Source organism: Glandiceps talaboti, chromosome 17 (assembly GCF_964340395.1).
Source record: "Glandiceps talaboti chromosome 17, keGlaTala1.1, whole genome shotgun sequence".
Classification (NCBI taxonomy): Eukaryota; Metazoa; Hemichordata; class Enteropneusta; family Spengelidae; genus Glandiceps; species Glandiceps talaboti.
Window position 1 is genome coordinate 3,030,336 of NC_135565.1, and position 19,836 is coordinate 3,050,171.

The 19,836-nt window shown below is 37.2% G+C and overlaps 1 protein-coding gene across 1 annotated transcript in view; it reads left to right on the top strand.

Annotated features, from left to right (window-relative positions):
* Positions 1-9,646, top strand: part of LOC144448013 (ras association domain-containing protein 10-like) — a 35,560-nt gene extending 25,914 nt beyond the window's left edge. The window contains exon 2 of the mRNA XM_078138159.1: positions 5,666-9,646. Within this exon, the coding sequence (XP_077994285.1) occupies positions 5,673-6,833 (1,161 nt within the window). The 5' untranslated portion in view covers positions 5,666-5,672 and the 3' untranslated portion in view covers positions 6,834-9,646. The remainder of the gene's footprint in view (positions 1-5,665) is intronic.
* Positions 9,647-19,836: the final 10,190 nt, after the last annotated feature.

Sequence of the window (19,836 nt, forward strand, 5' to 3'; positions counted from 1 at the left end):
TAGACCCTACCCGACTCCAATCATTGGCTAGCTGTCTACCATCCTGCCACAACCGTCTCTGTTGAGTAATATTTTAACCCCAGAGTAGCGGATCGTTTCAACTATAACTTCAACGCGACGCCGTGGCTTGGTTGAAATGTGTAAACCATTTAAGTGTCTCACTCAATTGCTACTCAAATAGTGTTCTTGTCAGCTTCCTGACACTGGTTGATAGCAATATAACACGGTCTTTGTGTGGGTGAGTACAGAATGACAAAACTACCGTTTTTTAGTCACAGACTGCATTGTAGAACTGTCAGTATATAGAACGATTTTACGATACTACGAAGGTCGGATGTCATGACTTTTCAGGTTCGATATTGTATTGAGTTTTGATATACATGTATGGTATATACTGAATTTGAAAATCAACTTCTAAAAAACAATTCCGTGTTTGTAGTTTAATCCATGTCATACACTGCACTGTTGTTAATATTACCAAATCATTCCTAACTTCAAACGAACTAGTGAAGGTATGGCTGAAGTCCGTGTTTGACAAAAAAAACTGTCAATGTGTACATGTTACTACGGACGTGGTTACATTACCATTGTCCAAGGCGCGTGGCCATGCATACGATTTACTTTTAAACAGTCAAGTTTGACATTCGCATCGCTGTAGATCACCCTTGGTGTAAGTTATTTTTGGTGGCGTGATTACAGCCAGCATTCAAAAAATCCCAAATCTAAAACTGATCATAGTCTAACATGAATAGACAACCTGCCCTAGTATTTACTGTACAATGAAAACCATATCACATGAAACAGAGCGTCATCTTGTCTCGGCGAGAAGACAGCTAACAATGTTAGATTTCATTGTCTGCTTCAGCTAACATGGCTACATCTTGTCATTAAAGATGACACAGTCTTCTTACCCTCATCGAATTGCTACACTGTAAATGAAAAAGTAATGAGCTACAATATTGTAGTATGTCAATGAAGAAATGTAGCTATATTAGTTCGATTTTAGTCTAAGACTTGAAACTCTCCGTGCGAGGGGGCGGAGAGAGAGATAGATAGAGAGAGAGGGGGAGAGGGAGAGAGAGAGAGAGGGGGGAAGGGGGAAAGGGAGAGAGGGAGAGAGAGGGGGGGGAGAGGGAGAGAGAGATTGGGGAGAGATGGAGCATGTATAGTTCCTAGGCTAGTATTAAAGATTGCTGTCGTTCCTGATAATAAAATATAGCAAACGTAAGATTTTTTTCTGGAGACGAGATAGACTCTGTTCGAGACTGTCTACATGACTGTTCTATCATATCACAAGTACAGCCGAGGGCTATCGTAACACAGATCAGCATTGTAGGCTTGCATATGCCTCTGTTTTAGATGACATGGTTTTAAGAGATATAAACGAGATAAGGGGGATAGATTTTTCAATAAAATTTTACTTCCCAATTCTAGAAACATCGATTAGGTTGAGATCTATAAATCTAACGTCAATGGTTTTAATAAAAAAAACTGAAAAGTAACGACTCCAAACAATGTCGTTCGTGCTGTCGGAATTTCTGTAATAGTGCCATCGACTTCGCACAGTAATGGTAGTCTTTGCAGAGAAGCAAACTGTGAACTGAGAACTATAACTTTATAAATATAATTAATTATTAAGGCTCTCTCTGTAGGAAATGTTTTCTTGGGGAAGGTGATCTGACGCCTATTACGAAAATAGCTTAATCGAACTGATAAAATGAACACAGTTTGCCGCCATGATGCTAAAAAAACTCTAAAGCGAAGCCACTACTTGTGTGTGCAGACAGATGATCGGAGTGATTTAAAAGCCTGGAGACTGTGACACTTGTCCAGAATTGTATCGCCTATATTGTTGGCGTGACGAAGACAATGCTACACAGACAGCTCCTCCTCACATGGTGATATTTTGTTGGCACGTCAGTCCATGAATGTGCACGAATGTTTTCCGTATATCTGCCAGGGAATCGAACACATTGATCTGTTCTCTCTTACTGTCTCATAAATCAGCCTGCATAGGTCAATGTACTAAATGTCACTCGTCGCAAACTTGACCCCAGCTCCAACTACAGTAACCTGTAATTACTGTGTTGGCCCGTCACCGTCAATCAGATAAACCAGTGTACATGAATCTACAGAATTTTCCGTGCAAAAGTTTGGGACTACCAACAAGTTCCCATGTACATCGTAAGGAGAAAGGGAGACCAGGAGACTATTAACATCATGGTATATTTGTAGAACTTACATTTGACAGTGTCAATACTCAAATTAACACGTTAGTCTTCAGTTCAGAAAAAATATGTCTACTCTGCCAGTATGGCGTGTCAGATAGACACAAAATCCTAGGCTAGTACACTACAAGATTTGAACTGTGCGTCCAATGATGTCAACTTTTGTCTTTGACATTGTGCATATCGGATACTTCCCGCCATTTTCAATTTAATAAAATTAATTATTAGCTTATAGTGTAATCATTTTAGACTTAAAACACGTGTATCAATTATGAATTGATACCAAAATTGTGTCTAAATAGTCATTATTTTTAATAAAGAACCATTAAAATCAACACCAGTCGACATCAGTAAAATGACGTCAGGTTATCACGTGAACTAATGTACGAATGTGTGTGTCCTTCAGACATGATTGACAGCCCTAAATGCAGCAACTTATTGGTGAGAATAATTACATGCCTGATTGTCTTTAATAACGTTCCACAACCCCTGCTAGCTTTAAGATTTACAGCCACCGTGCCAGGATATTTGATAGGTGTTTCCACTCAGGACGATTCATGTGTTTCTTTTTAGTGAGAAACACCATAGCCCCACGGCGCCATTCACAGTAAGCTAAAGCACAACGTTAACATTCGAATCTTTCAGGTTTATATCATTATTCACACTATTGGGACAGGGGCAGTGTTTGTCTCAAAGGATCAAAGTCTAATTTCTAAGTTTATATTTACATACATACATTCGTTGTCAATTGATCATGATGCAACCTATTTATATAATTATAATTGCATTGATTCAATGATTGTTACATTTATCCTTCACAACTTAAAGCCAAATTTCAAGGATAACATTTGTGGTGTGTTTATTCACGTTTCAAACCCTCACAACAATGTGTGAACGTATCTTGGGTCTACAAATCTTACACTTGTTCTGAGTGCATCAAGTGTGCTCGACCTCAACCTACTATATTGGACGCCTGTTTGAAAATTTAGCCTATAATATCGGGATTGAATTATGACCCCCTCCTGTACGCATTACAGTTTTTCATCGAACTGTGACGAGAACTCTATTGCAGTGGTTTTTGTGGAGTAAACCATAGTGTTTTCATGGCACATAAGAGTTGGTTAGGGGTATACCATTGATTTCGGGGGGGGCTGGAGGACTTTCGGAAAACATTGTCGCCGTCCAAAAGTAGGGGAAAAATATGCTGACAAACTCTAGACAGAAAAAAAATGTTTCTAAGGTATGAGCTAAAAAAATGTTGTGTTGCAAGTGTAGACACTAGCTATACATGTCAAATTCCCAGGTACATGTGTTCTGTGGTTCTTTTCAAAGGTTTATACTAATTGTTGGCAAATAATGAAACAAACCACAACACTACCATCAAATCAAATTACTAAGACTGTCCTGACTTAGTACCTTGAATGAATCGTGTAATATTTCATAGGGGTATACCATTTTTTGAAGAGGGGCATACCATTTTTTGAATAAAAATACAAGAGAAATCAAATGGTATGTCATGCAACAATATACTTTGAGGATTTTTCTTTGTCTTAGTTTTCTGAATTCAAATTTTAATTGTGATCAGGAAAGTGTATTGTTATCACCTTGATGTGTTAAGATAATACCAGATGACACTTATAGGTATTGTTATCACCTTGACATGTTAAAATAACACCAGATAACACTTATAGGTATTGTTATCACCTTGACATGTTAAATAACACCAGATAACACTTATAGGTCCTTGAATTAACAAAAATTATAGGTGGAAATTCCCTCTTGTACCCACCTCCACACTGCTCTCTTATATTTTTATTCAAAGGTTACTTATTGTTTTCAAATCCTCCAGCCATCTTTCCCCCCCCCCCCCGAAATCAAATTGTTTACCCCTTACTGTGCGAATGATATTTCCAGTGGAAACGTCGGTAGTGTCAAATGTCCTGACACTTGATAGTTAGGGCAGTGTCTTAGCATGGTTTTCTCTACGGGGTGAATTAGGACCAGATGCCAAGGCCAACATCCTTGAAATAAGTTGTTTTTGTATATTTTTGTTGGTGAGATGGATGTCACGTGATTTAACTGAGACAGTGTCTAGTTATACATTATATTTGTGACGTTTTTAACAACTATTTTCATGAGCACGCGAAATCAAGTTGATGCTAGTTTAGGACCCCCACCCCCCAACCAGAGTGGGGGGATGGAGTTCACTTTTAGAGTTACACAGACTCGTGGATATCTACTAGTCTAGTTCCTATACGGTATCGTTACGATTTACACCCCCACTCGCTAGAGACCACCTTGGTATCCAGACTAGTGGATAGATAGACAGACAGACAGACAGACAGACAGACAGACAGACAGACAGACAGACAGACAAGGGTGGTTTAGAAGGAGACACAAGTTCATGTCAAATTATAGCCCCGTACTCAGCCGTTTTAGATGAATGATGGCATAGACTACATGTAATGCGTCACACCACCTTAATGGAGTAGTACAATCTTCAATAATCCACTTTGTAACTTTCAGTGTAATCCTACAATCCATTGATTGTGAATGAATGTTGACAAGTGTTTTGGCAGGTTGTATCGCTGGACAATGAAAGCAAAAAACGTAGTGAAGTATTTGTTGTGTTGTGTGTGCGTTCAATGCTATCAACTTGTCTTACTGTAATGGTTATTTACATAACGGAAGTGTTACAAAACCACCGAGACAAATGAACACATTCCACATTTAATAAGGTATAATAGCCAGGCTTTTGTGGTGAAGTGGTTTCCTCCCAACGCTATAAACAAAGCACAAACTGTATAATTTGATTTAAACTTTGTACGACTGCAATCGACCTCATTAACATTTCTTTGTTTCGTCAAGTTGCTATAAAGGGTACTAGTGTATGTCTGTCAACAGACTTGGTCAACTGGTGCAGAGAACAAAATGTGTGGTAGATGACGATCATGCTATTAGTTATTATTTGATACTGTTAGTTTTGTTCTCAAATATGAAAATAATGAATAATATGTATATACTGTAATTATACTATGCTCAAATCACATTAATACGCATTCGAACAGAAGATATGATTTATTTCCCAGTCGTTTATGTCACGATAATGGGCGACTAATTGGTAGTAAGGTGATCAAAACATAGACATTGGAATTCTTTCCAGGGATCACAAAGACCTTGCAATTTACTCCTGGCTCTATTATCAAAACGTTAGTCATTTCCCCCACCTTTAAATTAATTTAGTTTGCATAGAATGGGGGGGGGGGGGTAATTATGTTATGTTCTAATATTAATTGTGGCGTATTGGGGTGTCTGTTACTTTTTATCTTGTCCTCTGACTTGTTAAACGTAGTACGCATATACTTTAACGTAGTACACATATACTTAATCGTAGTACACATATTATTAAACGACTTTTTTAATGAATTTTTCAATAGATTGGCAATGGCCGCAGATATCGTCATTTGGATAGAAGGACGTGAGAAACGTGTGAATGGTTTGACAAGGAAAACTACATGTGCTGATATTCTGAGAGCACTTGTACGTGGCGGTAAAACCATGGATATGGACGACTACACATTATATGAACGATGGGGGGATTGTGAACGTCCATTGTCAGCCAAGACCAAAATCTATAAAGTATGGCAAGCATGGGGAGATGAGCAAGACAATGTCAAGTTTACACTCAAGAAGTCTAAACCTAAACATGGCAGTGACAGTGGAGGGAAGGCTAAACGAACAAACAACGAGAATGACAACAATAATAGAATTCACCCTTCGAAACATAAAACTAGTCATCGACACAAAGAAGGGAAAGGGTCCAAGCATGTACTGGAGACATTGGAAGGTCTTATCCAGGTAGTTATTATGCAGGATCATCGGATACAGGAGTTACTACAGAGAATCAAACATACAGATGAAGAAATTGAATATTACGAAACGTGTATTCACGTGGAACGACAGAAAGAAAACGGGAAGAATTACGTCCAGGATTCGTATCTCACGGATGCAGAAGATGACGTCACACCAACATCACGTGACTTGTCGTTGCAACAAAATATGGATTCATACGTCACTGTATGTGAAAGCCTCTTACAACTTGATCAAGAACTTGTACACAATGAAAACACAATAGACAAATTGACCCAACAATTGGAAATTGAGTCTCTTGGTTTAAATTTGTCTAACAATGACGGTAGACACAGAACTGAAAAAGCCGAATCATTTGACGAAGAAGATAAAGGTGCGGAGCTTGAAGTGAGTAATCTGAAACACGACTTAGAGAATCGAATACAAATCGGTCTTGAACAGCGAAAACAACTGCAACATTTGCAACAAGCTGCCCAAAACAAAGAATCTGTCTTAGATGCTAAAAGGAAACAACTTGAGTGTCTGTTATGTGAACTTGAATTACTCGACAATAATGAAAATGACGTAAGTGGTGACGTCACCATTGCTGATATTATAGATGGCACTGACATGTTGAGCAAAGACAATGATAAAGATGGTTGCTATGACAATGAATCCGATGCAGACACTGGTTTGAGTTCAATGCATAGTCAGGATGATGATTCGCCACTCGGTGTTGTCGAAACACTCGTTTGAACAGAGAAAGCAATGATTGATATATAATTTAACGAGACGTTAGGGGATGCAGGAAAGGTCTAGAGTTATATCTCACTCTATGGAAGATGATTCAATTTAATCATGTTATATAAATTAATTAATTATTGACTTAACTTTTAATTTATATGCAAATATTCAAATACTATAAACAATAGGACAAGTACTACGATTGTGTATTTATGCAAACAACTGTCCTTGCTGAGTATCAAGGTATGAACCTATAGTGGCACAAGACACATGTCATTGAAATTTGTTACAGAGACAATATATATATGACTACTTATTTTTCTTTTCTATAGTGCACATTGGTTTTGACATAATGCCACCAAGGACATTCGCCGAAATGTTATTTATTTCTAAGTCGATAATAATTTTGTAAAAACATGCAGATATTACATTTTACCAGTCTGTCATAAATGTTTCTTGGATTTCTCACTGCAATGATAAAACCTCACAATATCGACATAAATTTGAGACAGGAAACTGACAAATCCGCCATATTGAATGATGTATCATGGGAAATGATATGACATCATTCAGAATGATAAACGTGAACCAATCATATTGTTGTACACAATCTACCACATAGTTCGTAACCACATATAGTCTACAAGCTGGTTACTCATACGCGGGGGTGAGGGGGGAGGGGGCACAAGAAGTATTAAAAATTACTACAAATACAAATAATCCCAGTGTTCTTAGCATCTGAGCATGCTCTATGTGCAAGTCAGCTTTCTATGTTTAACTTACCGTGTATATTAATATTTAACATGAGTTATTGTATTTTGTGCGCCTATCAACAATTCAACAAATAAGTACATGATATTTAATTTATGTATACTGAACTTTAAATTACGTTTGTCGGACTCTGTAAATCCGCTCACACCATAGTTGACCTAGGAGTGACGTCATATAGATAATTAAACTCTATGAATAGAAATGTATATTTATGTACTATCAGTAGTCTGTAAGGTACGCCGTGACGGGGCGCCCTCACACATCGGCCAACCCCTCCCTCCTGTGAGAGTAGGCCGGTGAGGGCGGACGTCACGACGTATCTTACAGTCTATAGTCTCCCCATCTATCAACCAGTTATATATGTTGACGTCACCCCCTTGGCGTACTATACTAATACCTTTAGTAGAGGTATATTAAAGTGCTATGCTAAACGTTTATTACGATACTGTACGCCGTTATATGGTGATTGTATTGTATTGTATTGTATTATATTGTATTGTACTGTATTGTATTGCATTGTATTGTATTGTATTGTATTGTATTGTATTGTACAGCTCGTTGCAGCACTCTTCACTGGCACTGTTCCATGCAACCAGGCAGCACATGCCACACTTTAAGACAGCAAGATTTAATGAATACAGTTTTTTGCTACATTTTGTCTAAATGAAATTAAATAACGTTCCACCATCACGCAAAAATCAAATGTAGACATCAAAATATTGGCGCCCGCGTGTCTGCGTCTAGCTACAGTACGTTTAAATGCGTCTAGCTGCAGTACGTTTAAATGCGTCTAGCTGCAGTACGTTTAAATGCGTCTATAGCTAGCTACAGTACGTTTAAATGCGTCTAGCTACAGTACGTTTAAATGCGTCTAGCTACAGTACGTTTAAATGCGTCTAGCTGCAGTACGTTTAAATGTTTTCAGAGTTGAATTGTAGCAAGAAGTGGCCATCCTACTTTCTTAAAAATGTACAATGTTTAGTGTTTATTGGTTTCTGCATCGTTGCATCAAACAGAGCAGTGAACAGTAATGTGCAATGCGCTGTATGAAGATGGTGTAGTTCCGATTATCATATGCTACCCAACATGCCAACAGTTTGAACTCGTAAAACGTAAAATGTAAAATACAACGTATGACAAAAAGACCAGGAAATATCATTACCCCACTGCAGACGATAAGATTGCAAATGTATTAATACTAGCTGGACCGGTTTTTAAAGGCGTGATAAATCTATACCACAGAAATTGTCATTTTGGCCAGATTGTAAATTTATAATTTGTTTGGGTATAGAGCTACAAGACGCTCCAACATGCATCCAACTTAGTCCTGCTTTGCATACAGAGTAAGTCGTCCTTTCTATCTTCGTCCTACAAAGAGACATTCGAGTCGTGAAATGCTGGTAACTAAAGAATTAACGCACTATGTGTTTAAATATTAGTAATAAATCAAGTAATTTTATCTCACCTTGGCTACAAAAGACCCAGTTCGTATGACCAAAACTCCCGAAATCACATGTTCAACCATAATTTCAGGGTTCCGCCTTACGTACGATGACCTACTAGACATCCCAATCAAATATGGCGGCGTTTGTAAGGTGGAACGTTTAAAATTACAACCGGAACTGGAAAAGTTCCCATTTCGACACTTTTTGTGATCTTACCAGCGACCACTATCGTCAAAGAGATAGGCGGGTTACATTGCTTTTCGCAGGACGGTGTTGAGGGAAACGCGTGCACAGGACCAGCATCCACTTAGCAAATCCCTCAGATACAACATATATGTGACATATGTACCTTGCCTTTCTGTCCTGAATTCTTTAGTCTAGTTCCTGACGACCGTGTTCAGATTTTACACTACGTTATCTTCACGCAGGTGTGAAATCGGAACAGGGTCGTCGGGAACTAGACTATGAATTCTTATATCTAAAAAGACAACTACCTTCATTTTGATCACGTTCTTTGGCTTTGTAGTATAATATACTTTATGTATTTTGTCAAGCACACTTTCATTGTATTTTCTTTGATTTTTAGTAGAAGCTAATATACATTTAGAATTTATAGCGTCAAATGCAGTCTGTACACAGAACAAGACATTAAAATATTTTGTGATATCAGTCATTTCCGTCTTGACTGTTTGTTTATTTAGATATTGACGTGTGATATTCAAAGTACTGCCAATGCACCGACATCTCCTCGATGATGTTTCTGTTGGTAATCAACTTTTAAGGTTAAAGGTCACTCGATGGTATGGTGTTTTTGTTTAGTAATCAAAGGTTAAAGGTGACAAAGATCGACAATTATGGGATCACTATCATCGGTATGGTATGTTCATTGTGGGGGAGAACCAACCTACTTTATTTATATATTTATCACCAATGTATCATTATTTGTCAAAGTGTGCACAATAGTGTACTTCATGGCTGGTTAATTTATGATGACACCACAACAATTACTTATATACTAGTAGCTGCTTTGTTAAATGACAACATGGCTGTCATGACCTACTTTCATTGATGACCCCGTTATTTTCTAATATTGTTGTTGTTGTTGTTGTTGTTGTTGTTGTTGTTGTTGTTGTGGCGGTGGTGGGGGTGGTGGTGGCGTTGGTGTTGATGGTGTTGGTGGTGGTGTTTTATTTTCTAACCATGTCTATGTGCATATAGATGATACGTAGTAGTACACATTTGATGTCTCCCCACATACGTCAGAGTACTGTGCAATTGAAACGTTGGTAGGATCCTCTAATGGTTTAAGGAGCAAGGTTTTAAACCTTCTTAAATCCATGTGGAACATACCGTAATCTACGAAAGAGGTGTGAATCCTTCACATACTAATCTCTCTCCTACTAGGTGCATATATATATATATATATATATATATATATATATATATATATATATATATATATATAGATAGATATAGATGTGTCGACTTAGACAAAAAGGGAAATTTCAAATCTTGCCCAAGGGATTTGAACTGTTACGAGCTCTCAGACAATTTGTTTTAATTAATATTCTAACTATATTAATTGTTAATAGTTGCTGTTGCCATACCAACAACAACCGAGAGTAGAATATGTGACGTAACTAGTACTACTTTGAAGAACTGATGTTTTAACCACACAATACGGGAATGTACTACTATATATATATATATATATATATATATATATATATATATATATATATATATATATGCAACGAAAGGAGTTGTGTCTACTATCATAGAGGGCGCTCTTCACAACGTAATCTCTTTCCTAAGTACAATAACAAACTGACTATTAACATTTATTTTAGTCTTTTTAGAATTGTTGAGTTACAAACACGGATTTGATCTTATTGTTTAATTGGATCTTTCTTTACAATAAGTAAAAAACATATAAAAACCTCAAATAAAATAATATCAAATTATCATCTATATTGCTAATTTAATTGTGACAATCTCAGACAAAGACCAAAACAATGTCGTAGGCGGCGCTGTCATTAAGATAATAAACAATAACACCCTTATAGAAATGGGAAAACCAGTTAGATAGTCCTGTATATAGTCATTTATAGTTAAGGACAAACGAAGACACTGACGTTGCCTTTATTTGAATGTTTTATGACATTTTATGAACTTGTTAAAGAAGTAAACTTAGATTTTTCACCCTATAACTGTTATATAAACTCAGTCAGTTTCACAATTTTGGTGATAATTTTGTTTAACAACCTCTTTCTTCCCTTTCTTCCCACTCTTCTCATTATTACCAGCTGGTATTATCGTGTCTATTTTATTTTATATGGAATGAGAAGTATGTACGGTGACGACTGTTTCTCACTCGTGACCATTGTCGGGTTTGCATGTGACGTCACTTCTCGAGATGGCCAAGTCTTCCACTGTTATGTTCAATACCAAAGATGTTAACCTATGCTTTATCACTTATTTGGTTATGAGGCCTAGGACTATACATGACCTATAGAGGGCGCTACACCCAAGGCAAGGGAAACTAGAAGATGTTCACAAGAAGATCCCGAGGTTTTGATAATCAAATTACTTGTACTCTCTTTAAAGTTGACGTTATAGTGTTTGAATTCAATAAAAAATACTTTACCAAAGAGCGTCATTGTTTCCTATACGTCCTGTATTATTTCAATTTGACAACCTCTTTCGACATTGTAACAAATCATTTGTAATTTATAATTTAGAAAAAACAAGACTAGAATGCAAACTTTGTGAAGTGATAAATATTGTATCAGTTTGGAACAACCTACAAGACATGTATGGGTGCATGGGGTAACAGATCACTCATAAAGGTAAAGGCGCCTGGGACTCTATATACATTTAACTGTCATGTTTTATATTATACTGTAATTGTCATAATTAACATTATGGATTTACGCTACGGACCGTTTCAAAAAGGATCATCAGGCGCGAACTGCTGCTGCTGCTTGCTGTGGGTGTAAGACATTGGTCTATTGTACACTGTGGGTGTAAGACATTGGTCTATTGTACACTGTGGGTGTAAGACATTGGTCTATTGTACACTGTGGGTGTAAGACATTGGTCTATTGTACACTGTGGGTGTAAGACATTGGTCTATTGTACACTGTGGGTGTAAGACATTGGTCTATTGTACACTGTGGGTGTAAGACATTGGTCTATTGTACACTGTGGGTGTAAGACATTGGTCTATTGTACACTGTGGGTGTAAGACATTGGTCTATTGTACACTGTGGGTGTAAGACATTGGTCTATTGTACACTGTGGGTGTAAGACATTGGTCTATTGTACACTGTCGGTGTAAGACATTGGTCTATTGTACACTGTGGGTATAAGATATTGGTCTATTGTACACTGTGGATGGAAGACATTGGTCTATTGTACACTGTCGGTGTAAGACATTGGTCTATTGTACACTGTCGGTGTAAGACATTGGTCTATTGTACACTGTGGGTGTAAGACATTGGTCTATTGTACACTGTGGGTGTAAGATATTGGTCTATTGTACACTATGGATGTAAGACATTGGTCTATTGTACACTGTCGGTGTAAGACATTGGTCTATTGTACACTGTCGGTGTAAGACATTGGTCTATTGTACACTATGGGTGCAAGACATTGGTCTATTGTACACTATGGGTGTAAGATATTGGTCTATTGTACACTATGGATGTAAGACATTGGTCTATTGTACACTGTCGGTGTAAGACATTGGTCTATTGTACACTGTGGGTGTAAGACATTGGTCTATTGTACACTGTCGGTGTAAGACATTGGTCTATTGTACACTATGGATGTAAGACATTGGTCTATTGTACACTGTTGGTGTAAGACATTGGTCTATTGTACACTGTGGGTGTAAGACATTGGTCTATTGTATACTATGGGTGTAAGACATTGGTCTATTGTACACTATGGATGTAAGACATTGGTCTATTGTACACTGTGGGTGTAAGACATTGGTCTATTGTACACTATGGATGTAAGACATTGGTCTATTGTACACTGTCGGTGTAAGACATTGGTCTATTGTACACTGTGGATGCAATACATTGGTCTATTGTATACTGTGGGTGTAAGACATTGGTCTATTGTACACTATGGATGTAAGACATTGGTCTATTGTACACTGTGGGTGTAAGACATTGGTCTATTGTACACTGTGGGTGAAAGACATTGGTCTACTGTACACTATGGATGTAAGACATTGGTCTATTGTACACTATGGGTGTAAGACATTGGTCTATTGTACACTGTGGGTGTAAGACATTGGTCTATTGTACACTGTGGGTGTAAGATATTGGTGTATTGCACACTATGGATGTAAGACATTGGTCTATTGTACACTGTGGGTGTAAGACATTGGTCTATTGTACACTGTGGGTGTAAGACATTGGTCTATTGTACACTATGGGTGTAAGATATTGGTGTATTGCACACTATGGATGTAAGACATTGGTCTATTGTACACTATGGATGTAAGACATTGGTCTATTGTACACTATGGGTGTAAGATATTGGTGTATTGCACACTGTGGGTGTAAGACATTGGTCTATTGTACACTGTGGGTGTAAGACATTGCTCTATTGTACACTGTGGGTGTAAGACATTGGTCTATTGTACACTGTCGGTGTAAGACATTGGTCTATTGTACACTGTGGGTGTAAGACATTGGTCTATTGTACACTGTCGGTGTAAGACATTGGTCTATTGTACACTGTGGGTGTAAGACATTGGTCTATTGTACACTGTCGGTGTAAGACATTGGTCTATTGTACACTATGGATGTAAGACATTGGTCTATTGTACACTGTGGGTGTAAGACATTGGTCTATTGTACACTGTCGGTGTAAGACATTGGTCTATTGTACACTGTGGGTGTAAGACATTGGTCTATTGTACACTATGGATGTAAGACATTGGTCTATTGTACACTATGGATGTAAGACATTGGTCTATTGTACACTATGGATGTAAGACATTGGTCTATTGTACACTGTCGGTGTAAGACATTGGTCTATTGTACACTATGGATGTAAGACATTGGTCTATTGTACACTATGGGTGTAAGACATTGGTCTATTGTACACTGTCGGTGTAATAAGACATTGGTCTATTGTACACTATGGATGTAAGACATTGGTCTATTGTACACTATGGGTGAAAGACATTGGTCTATTGTACACTATGGATGTAAGACATTGGTCTATTGTACACTGTCGGTGTAAGACATTGGTCTATTGTACACTGTCGGTGTAATAAGACATTGGTCTATTGTACACTATGGATGTAAGACATTAGTCTATTGCACACTGTGGGTGTAAGACATTGGTCTATTGTACACTGTCGGTGTAAAACATTGGTCTATTGTACACTATGGATGTAAGACATTGGTCTATTGTACACTATGGATGTAAGACATTGGTCTATTGTACACTGTGGGTGTAAGACATTGGTCTATTGTACACTATGGATGTAAGACATTGGTCTATTGTACACTGTCAGTGTAATAAGACATTGGTCTATTGTACACTATGGGTGTAAGACATTGGTCTATTGTACACTATGGGTGTAAGATATTGGTCTATTGTACACTATGGATGTAAGACATTGGTCTATTGTATACTATGGGTGTAAGACATTGGTCTATTGTACACTATGGATGTAAGACATTGGTCTATTGTACACTGTCGGTGTAAGACATTGGTCTATTGTACACTATGGATGTAAGATATTGGTGTATTGCACACTGTGGGTGTAAGACATTGGTCTATTGTACACTGTGGGTGTAAGACATTGGTCTATTGTACACTGTGGGTGTAAGACATTGGTGTATTTTATACTGTGGGTGTAAGACATTGGTCTACTGTATACTGTGGGTTTATTCACCTATACAGAGTACCATACATACCATTGGTCTATTGTACACTGTGGGTGAAAGACATTGGTCTATTGTACACTGTGGGTGTAAGACATTGGTCTATTGTACACTGTGGGTGTAAGATATTGGTCTATTGTACACTGTGGGTGTAAGATATTGGTCTATTGTACACTGTGGGTGCAAGACATTGGTCTATTGTACACTATCGGTGCAAGACATTGGTCTTTTGCACACTGTGGGTGTAAGACATTGGTCTATTGTACACTGTGGATGCAATACATTGGTCTATTGTATACTGTGGGTGTAAGACATTGGTCTACTGTATACTGTGGGTTTATTCACCTATACAGAGTACCATACACTATTATATTCACTTTTATTCACCTACACAGACTACCATACACTATCACATTCACTTTTATTCACCTACAGACTACCATACACTATCACATTCACCTTTATTCACCTACACAGACTACCATACACTATCACATTCACTTTTATTCACCTACAGACTACCATACACTATCACATTCACTTTTATTCACCTACATAGAGTACCATACACTATCACATTCACTTTTATTCACCTACAGACTACCATACACTATCACATTCCCTTTTATTCACCTACATAAAGTACCATACACTATCATATTCACTTTTATTCACCTACACAGACTACCACACACTATCACATTCACTTTTATTCACCTATACAGAGTACCATACACTATCACATTCACTTTTATTCACCTACACAGACTACCACACACTATCACATTCACTTTTATTCACCTACACAGACTACCACACACTATCACATTCACTTTTATTCACCTACAGACTACCATACACTATCACATTCACTTTTATTCACCTACAGACTACCATACACCATCACATTCACTTTTATTCACCTATACAGACTACCATACACTATCACATTCACTTTTATTCACCTACAGACTACCATACACTATCACATTCACTTTTATTCACCTAGACTACCATACACTATCACATTCACTTTTATTCACCTACAGACTACCATACACTATCACATTCACTTTTATTCACCTTCAGACTACAATACACTATCACATTCACTTACACAGACTATCATACACCATCACATTCACTTTTATTCACCTACACAAACTACCATACACTATCACATTCACTTTTATTCACCTACACAGACTACCATACACTATCACATTCACTTTTATTCACCTATACAGACTACCATACACTATCACATTCACTTTTATTCACCTACAGACTACCATACACTATCACATTCACTTTTATTCACCTACAGACTACCATACACTATCACATTCACTTTTATTCACCTACAGACTACCATACACTATCACATTCACTTTTATTCACCTACAGACTACCGACCCTTGATGTTAGCAACTACAGGCCCATCTCAATTTTACCAGTCCTTAGCAAACTATTTGAATCAATCGTTAAAGACCAATTAGTATCATTTCTAGATAAATTTGACATTCTTCTCAGTACTCAATACGGTTTCCGCAAAAAGTTTAATACGAAAATTGCCCTTGCTGACCTCATATCTGACATTACTGACAAAATGGACCAGGGCTTCGTCACCTTTGGCATTTTTATCGACCTCAAAAAAGCATTCGATACAATTGACCATCATATTCTTATCCAAAAGTTATATTATTACGGCATTAGAGGTGTTCCGCTCCTTTGGTTTCAAAATTACCTTAAAAATAGACAACAGGTCGTTAGCATAAATGGTATCAACTCCAATCCAAAACAAATTAAGTGTGGGGTACCCCAAGGATCAATACTTGGACCAATCCTCTTCCTCATATATATTAACGACATTAACAAATCTACTGACGCCTTCAATTTTCGTTTATTTGCAGATGACACTAACCTATTCAAATTCATGAAAACTAATAATATCAATCTTAATGTTATAAATGATCATTTTAAAAAAGTTAACGACTGGTGCAATGCTAACAAACTAACAATTAACGTTGACAAAACTAACTATATGATTATCAAAACTCCCCAGAGGATATCTCACATCGAGGGAACCCTAAGTATTAGCGACACACCAATTAAGTGTGTATCATCGGCCACATATCTAGGTATTTCCATCGACCCAGCTCTCACCTGGAAATCTCACATCGAAAAAGTAACCCGAACTATAAGTCCCAAAATCGGAATCATCTCTCGTATTCGCCATTATGTCCCAAGGTCCACCCTTGTTTTACTTTACAACACTTTAATCCTCCCCCATCTTAGTTACTGTCTTGAAATTTGGGGTAACACCTATCGTACATTACTCGAACCACTTATAATCTTGCAAAAGAAACTAGCTCGACTTATCACTTTCTCTGATTATCAAACACATTCTGCGCCCCTTTTCAATCAACTCCGAATATTAGATATCCATAAACTGTGTAAATTCCAAACATGCATGTTTGTCTATGACTTACAAAATAACCGCTATGCTCATAATATTAACCACTACATTACTAACCGTCTATCCCATAGCTACCCTACCAGATCAGCCCTCAGTTGTAACATTCCCATTCCAAAAGTTAATCTTACAATTTGTCAAAAGAATTTCAAATATGCATTACCCAAACATTGGAACTCCCTACCAAACAAACTTAAGAATATACACAAGCGACATGAATTTAAAAAATGTATAAAGACACACCTTTTCTCTTGATTCTTATTTGTACTGTAAATATGTAAATATCTTTTTCTGTACATGTGCTATAATAGATTTGTGAATATGTATGTGTGTATTGATTATTACTATATTATTTGTTATTATTAATTATTTATCATAAGTACGCCGTGTATCTTTACCTTCTATATTTTGACAGGATAAGGACCATGGACTAGATTAGTTTCTAGTAAACTATTTCCATGGTCCTCACCAGAGCATTTTCTTTTACTGTATTTGTATTTTCCTCTCTGTAATGTTATTACCTTATGTTTCCGGTGAAAATAAATTCAATTCAATTCAATACACTATCACATTCACTTTTATTCACCTACACAGACTACCACACACTATCACATTCACTTTTATTCACCTACAGACTACCATACACTATCACATTCACTTTTATTCACCTACAGACTACCATACACTATCACATTCACTTTTATTCACCTACAGACTACCATACACTATCACATTCACTTTTATTCACCTTCAGACTACAATACACTATCACATTCACTTACACAGACTATCATACACCATCACATTCACTTTTATTCACCTACACAAACTACCATACACTATCACATTCACTTTTATTCACCTACACAGACTACCATACACTATCACATTCATTTTATTCACCTACAGACTACCATACACTATCACATTCCTTTTATTCACCTACAGACTACCATACACTATAACATTCACCTACACAGACTATCATACACTATCACATTCACCTTTATTCACCTACAGACTACCATACACTATCACATTTACTTTTATTCACCTATACAGACTACCATACACTATCACATTCACTTTATTCACATACAGACTACCATACACTATCACATTCACTTTTATTCACATACAGAGACTACCATACACTATCACATTCACTTTTATTCACATACACTACCATACACTATCATTCACTTTTATTCACCTATACAGACTACCATACACTATCACATTCACTTTTATTCACCTATACAGACTACCATACACTATCACATTCACTTTTATTCACCTATACAGACTACCATACACTATCACATTCACTTTTATTCACATACAGACTACCATACACTATCACATTCACCTTTATTCACCTACAGACTACCATACACTATCACATTCACTTTTATTCACCTATACAGACTACCATACACTATCACATTCACTTTTATTCACCTACAGACTACCATACACTATCACATTCACTTTATTCACATACAGAGACTACCATACACCATCACATTCACTTTTATTCACCTTCAGACTACCATACACTATCACATTCACTTTTATTCACCTTCAGACTACCATACACTATCACATTCACCTACAGACTACCATACACTATCACATTCACCTACAGACTACCATACACTATCACATTCACATTTATTCACCTACACAGACTACCATACACTATCTTTTCCTTTTATTCACCTACAGACTACCATACACTATCACATTCACTTTTATTGTGATGATAAAGAGTATTTATTGGTTGGTTCCTAAACCACCTGTCTTATTTATTATGCATTATTTTAATGACCAGGTGTATTCACCCACTGTTGATTAACATAGTCTTTAAATAGCGAGGAATACAGTGCCACGTCGGCTGTTCTACAATTGGTGGGAGTTGAGGCAGTCCACGGCTCGTTCCTGAAGTTTTCTCAGTGGTTTCGTCAAGGGAGGCCCGTCTTCACTGTAGCTGTCCGGAGAAGTGTCGTTCTCCTGTAAAGTTGGACATTGCTGAGAGTAAGCGGACCCTGACGTATGATATGAATGGTGCGGACATTGACGTCAAAGTTTGGAGACAAATACTTCGAGGACCGTTCGGTACAACGGAGGAACCGTGAGTAGAAGCTGTCCCACGTAGCCGCCTTCAACACTCAACGAACTCGCCGTCCTGGGCTCTGTACTCGGTAACAGTTTGTGTGCACCACCGGTAAGACTAAAAGTCGCGAGTCAAGTCGCCAGTCAAGTTTGATAACCGAACATTTTGATATATATAGAACAATTGGAACCCTTTAAGTTTATAAGTTTGTAAATACATGTACACTTTCAAGACTTATTATTATAGTATATTTTGTTTCATTACAACGGAATTAAATAAGATAGTTGTTAAG